Source organism: Galeopterus variegatus, unplaced genomic scaffold (assembly GCF_000696425.1).
Source record: "Galeopterus variegatus unplaced genomic scaffold, G_variegatus-3.0.2 Scaffold886, whole genome shotgun sequence".
NCBI lineage: Eukaryota > Metazoa > Chordata > Mammalia > Dermoptera > Cynocephalidae > Galeopterus > Galeopterus variegatus.
Genome location: NW_007726997.1, coordinates 383595 through 391848, shown reverse-complemented (window position 1 = coordinate 391848; position 8254 = coordinate 383595). Strand labels below are relative to the sequence as shown.

The 8254-nt window shown below is 35.5% G+C and overlaps 1 protein-coding gene across 1 annotated transcript in view; it reads left to right on the top strand.

The window, feature by feature from the left end:
- Window positions 1-8254, top strand: part of LOC103590853 (vacuolar protein sorting-associated protein 13B) — a gene marked incomplete at both ends in the record, with an annotated part of 498786 nt that overhangs the window by 107213 nt on the left and 383319 nt on the right. Inside the window, one exon of the mRNA XM_008573178.1 lies at window positions 1120-1323. Within this exon, the coding sequence (XP_008571400.1) occupies window positions 1120-1323 (204 nt within the window). The remainder of the gene's footprint in view (window positions 1-1119; window positions 1324-8254) is intronic.

Here is an 8254-nt window from a genome sequence, read left to right as displayed (position 1 = left end):
AAAAAAAAAAAAAAAAAAAAAAAAATTTGGTTCTTGACAAAATTGTTTCTTTTTAGAGAGAAACTTACCCATGAATATGAAGGACAAAAGAATTTGAACTAAAATTTTTCTAAGAATTTTTTGTAAGATCTTTCACCATTAGATTATTTTTAAACAAAAATAGCTATAACCTGAGATTTGAGACTTTATTACACAAAACACAGGAGAAAATTGTACACCCAAGTACTGTTTTATATCAAATAAGGATTGACAACAGTGTTTTTATGCATCTGTTCTACCAGTGTAAGAGGCCAGCTTCATCATCTGGATATGTCCTGGGGCTGAAACTTCTTATAAATATGAGAATTTCACTTCTTTTTAATGGCAAGCAGAATATGGTATCCAGCTGTGGATTTGCTTATATATTGTGTTTGCATTTTTTAACTGGGCTTGTTTTATACAGTATATGGCAATATGTTGTCATACAAATTCCATGATTAATGCTTATTTATGAAATCTTGTGTAAATATCTTAGAACTCAGTCAAACAATGTGCAAGTTAAATACTTTTTTCTCTGAATATTGGAATGACATATCCCAGGGGAATAGTGGGTGGTTCTCTATCTATAGAAAAGTCTCATATGTAACATTTTCCTTTTACTATTTTTTGTTATGTCATTCTTTTTCAAGTTATTTTGTTGGGCAAGAAATCCATTATTAGATTTATTCCTCAGAAAAATAGAGAAAATTTATGTGTGGGAATTATTCAGAAATCAGGATGGTAGTTATTTTATATTTCACTAAATAATTATGTTTACTAGTATATGTTTGTTTTCTAATTTTGAGTCCATTTTCTGTTTAAGAAGCATTTGTATTTGTTCTATTAATCACATATTAAAATAAATCTGTTTCATAATAAGGTGTGTTTATATTACCATAGTTTTAATCCATAAAAATGGTTGATTATAAAATATCACAGTGTGTGAGACAAATTTCAAGTGTGAAGAAATCATGATCAGTGGCACATTGGTATAGATTCTTGTTTCCCCAAGTAGTTAATTTTCCCTTATTTAGTATTTTAGTGGATTGTGACTAGAATTTAAGAGACTTGTTTTCCTTTTTTTTTTTTTCTCGTGCTCAGGTTCAGCTCTTCTGTGAACTAACTGATATTATGAATAAGGTCTGGAATAAGATTCAGAAGAGGGGCAATCTCAATCCATCTTCAGCCTATTCAGAGACCGTGGCAGGACCTGTCCCTAGTTCTCCAGTTAGAAGCAGCGTAGGCACAGCTCCTCCAGATACTAGCACATGCAGCCCATCTGCCGACATTGGAACTACTACTGAGGTAAGTGTTTTTGAAAAATTCTTTTACCAAATGAAGGGTGATAAATAATACAGAGTTCCATATCATGACTGAGAATGAAGATGACCTCACCAGTGTGGAAGCTGCCAGATTCAGAAGGCTCCTGAGGAGCTGTGGTAGCAGTGACTTTGTATTACCGTTCTTTGGGTCCAAGTATTTTTATTACTTTTGGTAGGTTATGGTGTAGTTTGAGACAGTGTAAGCTCTGTGAAATGGTGAAAACTGAGACACAGTAAAGGTGTGTTTCCTCAGGAGTATGGAAACTTAGAAGCTGAGTGGAAAAGAGGCTCACGCTCCTCCTTTCCCTACCTTATGCCTGTCCCCCTTTTTTGATTCAGCACAGTATTGTATTTAGATTGGTGGGTTGTAACCCCATCAAACCCAATGCCCTCTCCTTTCCCCAGTCATAAAAGCCTTTCTTTTTAACACCCTAACTTCAGCCAGCATGCCAGTGCCCCATTTAGATAACAAATATTTTGTAATGCCCCCTTTACTATCCAGAAGTGAAAATAAAAAATATAACCTGAAATGAAAATAAAAATAATATAACCTACATAATCATGTTATTTAAAAAATATATAATATCTTAAGTAGAATATAAAGGATAAATAAAAAGAAAATAAATTAAGGTACAGTAGTATGTATTTCAAAATATAAATGCTTGGACTTGAGTACATTAGACGATATCATGGTGTTGGGAAAATAGAGTACTTTGGTCAGGGCCCTTGCCTTGGGTCTGGTTGGGTGTGGTTCAGTATCCTTTGTAAGCAAATTGTGTGTGTTTGTGTGTGTGTGTGTGTGTGTGTGTGTAGTTAGTGCACATGCGTACCAATATATCTTTTTAGTTTTGTTACTATTCTTGGGTTCAGAGAGAGAGAGAGTAGTTTTAGTAAAGCAAGCGGGCAGGCGTCTGCAGTGGGCATCTGCCTTGGGCATCTATGGCTCCAAGGAAACTTTTGGCCAGTTACCTAGCTCATAGACCTGCGTGTGAGGGGTCTGGTGACCCAACCTGGCCTGTGTGAGGTCTAGTGACCCAGCCTGGCATATGAAGGGTTTATGACCCAGCCTGGACAATGGGCCTGAGGGGTCTGGGAGCTCCAGACCCACCCCTAGCTCAACAGTTGGCCCAGTTGGTACAGGATTACCGGCAGGTAAAAGAGCCCAACAACTGACATGGTTGAGTAGCTTTACAGTTGGCTTCACGAACAGGATTAAGAGTGCTACAATTGGCAATGTCGACAGGATTCCAGACATTAGCCCAAGCTGTAGCCTAACATTGGCCCCACAAATGGAGTAGTTAAGTAAATATAATTACTGTGAGTGTGATGGCTACAAATAGACTTGTGTATTTCTTTATTAAACACAGAAGTGGGATTGCTGTTAGTGCTGTGATTTTCTAAATTAGTGACAAAAGTTTAATCTTTTATTTCAATAGTTACATTTCTGGAATTCTTAGTGTATATTAAGATCATGCAAAAATGAGAGAAAAATTTGCATTTAGATTTAAAACAGATTTTATGCCCAAATATTAATAAACAGGATTTTCACCTACATGAATGTCTGTGAGACACTCATTTTGTAGGACTGCGCTATTCAGCACAGGACCTCTTGAATCTTCAACTCCTAACCCTTAAATGCCAGTAGTGACACACACTCATTGAGCCAACAAATAACAGCCCCATTCATTTCCAAAACACCTCGTAGAGGGCTGAACTTCCTTCACTGAAAACTATCATCCTGTAGTAGATGGAAGTTGAGGTTATGTTTTTGTTTCTGCATGGATAAAAACACCATTTCTTCTGGAAACCAAGCCGTTGGTAAAATATGGAATGGGAAAAGAAATTACATAAAAGGGATGTTAATTTCTTTTGTCTTAGAAATGATAAAAGCAAACAACTCAGTTAAAAGGGCAAATTTCGGGGCCGGCCTGGTGGCGCACTGCTACAGTGCGCCGCTTGGGAGCATGGTGGCGCTCCCGCCGAGGGTTCGGATCCCACATACAGACCGGTTCCCGCTCACTGGCTGAGCGAGGTGTGGGAGCAACACCGAGAGCTGCGATCCCGTTGCCGGTCCCGGTCCGGTATGGGCGCGACACTGAGGGTTGCGATCTGTTGCCGGACACGAAAAAAGACAAAAAGGGAAAAAAAAAAAAGGGCAAATTTCACCTGCTGTGAGGCTTTTGAACATGTTGGAGTAGATCTATTTAACCCCCACCACAAGCAACTTCTCTATCCTGTTCATTCCAAATCTTAAGAAACATGGTGACCTAAGAGATGGGATTTCTTTCTTTTTCTCTTTTTTTCTTTTTTTTCCCCCCAAATGAGGAAGAGGTGGAAAGTGTAGAAATGAGCCCTTGTGAACTTTATGGGGCATATTTCTTCTAAAGTAAAAGCAGTGAATTCTTTTTTTGGAGATTCCCGATGTTGTTAGCCTACAAAAGCTTTGAGAAGTCCTGTAGTATAGAAAACTGTTTAACTTTATTGAATGCAACAGTTTCCAAATTTATGTAAGCAACAAACCTTTTTTCACAGTCTGCCTATTAACACTGTACAAAAATATATGTGAAATAGTTTGGCAGAATAATCAAAGCTTGAGGTAATAAATTGCTAGACAAGGATAGTACAAGTGAAATTGACCAATACAGTTAGATCTTAAAGACATTTCAGTGGCAGAAAAGAGAATGTTCCATTAAATAATTGTTTGCTAAGTACTGTGTTCACAGGGATGTCTAGATGAACATGACTTCCTTCTTGGAGGTGTTCTTTCGGAAAGAGACACTTGAAAAATATTGCAAGTTCAGGAAAAATAGGGCTCGCGTGGAATGGTCACAGTTGTTGGTCAGACATACAGAATCTGTCATTCATGCAAGGTATCATGTGAATGGTGCACTCTAGAATTGTGCAGTGTACAACCTATACAGTAGGACTTGGTGGACCTGATATGAGATATAATAGAAATAAACATGCCTCACATTTATAGAGGAAGGATTAACAAATTTATTCTGTGAGATCTGTGGATATTTTGCAGAAGAAATAACATTTGAGATAGATCTTAACAAATGAATAAGACATAGGTAACCATTTTGTTTTAGTGGGTTTATAATAAATATGTTAGAGTAGAAGAATGGTGTCTTCATTAGCCAGAGTGAGGAAGTTAAGAAAAGGAGAGATTAAGAAAGCAAGAGATTTTACCCAATCACTTAAAAACAAATTAATTATGATTTTAATAAGTTTCTTACATGACTGTAATTCATTTGAAATTAGAATGTTGATTTCTTTCTGATTAGGTTATAAAGATAATGAAAATTCTCATAGTGGGTTTGTTAGTTTTGTGCTAGCTATGGATTTAATCTGATCTGTATGATAAAGATCTGAAAATTTAAAAATCAATGCAAAAGATTCATAAATTAATATTTAAGAAAAATCACATAAAGCAGCTCACAGAAGGCTAGTTATTGGTGGCATCGGAGGGGGGCGAAGAGTGAAGATAGGGATGTAACAAATATTTTTAAAATGCACCCACTTCTCTTATTTATATAGTGTGGTCAAGAAAAGAGGTGGGTGATTACTAGTAGTATAATATGGATTTGAAACCCAGTCACATGGGGAGCTTGTTCCCTGAGAAGTGTCTTAAAATAACTTAGATGGTTTTTTTCCCATAAAGGGAAGGACGATTTTTATGAAGATGGTTACGATATGATTAGTGTTAAGGCTTTGGTCTAACTACCTTACAATTTAGAAAGAGGTGTTAGTGAATTGAATACTTCATGTTTAATTTCTGAAAGAACTGGTAATTCTTTGAACTCTCCACTTCCACACATTTAATTTCTCTTCTTGCTCTCAAGGAAATATTTATGTGGAGATCAAGATTGATTTTTACATACCTGAGTTTAAATTTACTCTTTGAAAATAAGCAGTAAATGATGGTGTCAGAAAATAAAGTCATTGTTTTCTGCAATGAGCATGAATGCACACTATGACTCAACCTGTGGTTATTTAATTTATCCATAACTGAAAATTTGTGCCCAAGCTTTCATTTCTTATTTCCTTTTGATTATTGTGCTGCTAGAGCTGTGCTTAATGACCTTTGTAATTTTTATTTCTTTTATTTTGGGCTCTAACATTGTAGGTGACTTTATTGAGATCCTTTGAATTACCAGGTAAAAAATGTTTTTGTAATTTTGATGAATTTGCCTGTATATTTAAATGTATTACCTGCTGAATGGAAATAAAATCTTGCTCTCTCACTGGAGAAGCAGCTGAATGAATGGGACTATGGAGGACCTGTAAAATGGAGAAAGAATGTAAACATATTTTATTTTAATCTACTTAGAAGTCTTTATGCCTCTTTGGACATAGCATTCCTGGAAAGCTCTAGCAGTTCTTTGCTCATCTTGATAATCATTGTCCTAATAATCTTTTGATTGTAAGACTTTCTATTAGTGACACTGTCATGTAAGCAACAGAACTATCTGTAAACAGATTAAAAAATATATATGTTTTTATTAGTTATAGTAGTACTTCCCAACCATTTTCATTGTCATTACATATATACAAAATGATATTTGTATCTGGGGTAAGCAGAAAAAGCTCCAAGACACTGAAAGCTCCATTTACCCAGGCCCCACCCAAAGACTCTGAATGCCAAGGGAATTCATGTCTCAGTGTAACTGTAACACATCCCATGTTGTCTCAGCATAGAAGTTAGCAAGCTCTGAATTACAGTTCCTCTTTGATAAATATGTTAACATTTTTTATTGTCCCATTAATAGGTATTAATGTATTTAAATAAAATGTTTACATTGAAATTATTTTATGTGCTCACTTCGGCAGCACATATACTAAAATTAGAACGATGAAATTATTTTATAGTTATAGCTCCCTCTCCCCTAGTTATAACAAAATAATATTATTACAGATAACAGCATAGGACTACTGTGGTACATCATTTGATTAGTGTGGCAGAATCTTCTTCATGCACCTATGGCTAACAAAGAAATTAAAAGATAAATTGAATTTACATTACTTAACCCTAACTAATTTTTTTAAATCTATTAACAAATTATGTAGGGCATGTCATGACAACTTGCCTACTCTGTTCTGAATAAATCCCAGTGTTATTCCTGACTTTATAAGAGCTGGGAACATAAAATAAAGACCCACTAAATTGAAAATGTTTAAATTATACTGTTTGCATATAGAAATTTTCCTATACTCAGGCCTAATATAAAAATTTGATCAAGGAGATTTGCATTACCTTTCCATTTTGGGGTTTTGTGGAATGTTTTTCTTCAATTCTGGAAAATTCTAAGCCAGTGTCACTTGAGATGATATGTCTTTCACATTATCTTTATTATCTCTTTCTGAACTTCTCATTTTCTTTCTCTTTTAACAAACTTTTTCTGCCTTTTTTGCTGTCTTCCTCTATTCTACTTTCTGTTTCTATGAATTTGCCTATTCTAGGTTCTTCATATAAGAAGAATCATATGATATTTGTTCTTTAGTATTTGGTTTATTTCACTTAGTGTAATGTTTTTAAGATTCAATTGTGTCATAACATGTATCAGAATTTCATTCTTTTTTTTTTTTTTGTCTTTTTGTCTTTTTCCGTGTCTGGCAACGGATCGCAACCCTCAGTGTTGCCCCCGTACCGGACTGGGGACCGGCAACGGGATCGCAACCCTTGGTGTTGCTCCCGCGCCCCACTCAGCCAGTGAGCAGGAACCGGTCTGCATGTGGGATCCGAACCCCCGGGCGGGAGCGCCGCCACGCTTCCCAAGCGGCGCACTACCCAGTGCGCCACCGGGCCGGCCCAGGAATTTCATTCTTTTTAATGGCTGAGTAATATTCCATTGTGAATACATAGCACATTTAGTTTATCCATTTATCCATTTAGTTTCCACCTTTTGGCTATTGTATATAGTGTTGCTTTGAATATTGGTATGCAAAATTGATCAACTTATAGTGAAATAGTTTTGCCTTGAAGAAATTATATGCATCTTATATGACTTGTACCTTTACAAACCATTTCAAAACTAATGTAATACTAGAAATGCTATTTTTTTTTTTTTATCTGTTGAATATGTTGTTAACTGGAGGATTTGGTATAAAAACTAGGGGAAGGGAGAAGAAAGTGAATCCGACTATCTTTAAAGGTACTTTATTCCATACTGATTTTTCTGACTTAGAAGAGCACGTTGTTTCTGTCATGTTTATATAATTTGGATGGTCTAGAATTATAGTAGCACTTAATATTATTCCTGAATGTGTTCAAGCATATTTCAAAGTTTTGGCAGAAAATGTGTGTACTGAAGGGAGAAAAAAAGGGAAAATTAGAGTAGTGTGTTTAGTTTCCATAGTAACCCTTTAAACAAAAAAAATAGAATGCTAGTAATTTATTTTCTCTAAGGTGTATTTTTTTTCCTTCTGGGGAAAACTAGCTAAACTGTCTCTGCTTCTTTCTTACTCTTTGTTATAGACTCTGTTTTCGCAGCCCTAAGAACTGGCTTCCTCTGACTTTGGTGTAATACTTCTGCAGAGCTTGACAAATGAGCAAAGATCTTTCTCTTAATTCTGTCAACTTACAGCTGTATTGTTGAAAGAGACTGTCAGAGAAATCCTTTACCAGCATTTTATTTTATGTACTAGAAAACTGAAACACAGTGAACTGAAGTTAGTGTCACACAGGTAGGGACTGGTCCAACTCATGTTAACATGATTTTACATTAATGGAGTCTATGGAAGAGACCTTGAAATCGAACAACTTGAGTTTTTATCTCTGCAACATATAGTCACATTATTTAACCTCTATGCCTTAGCTTCGTCATCTGTAAAATGGGTATAATATTAATACCCATCTCAAAATGTTACAACTATTTTTTTTTTTTTTTTTTTTTTTTTTTTTTTTTTTTTTT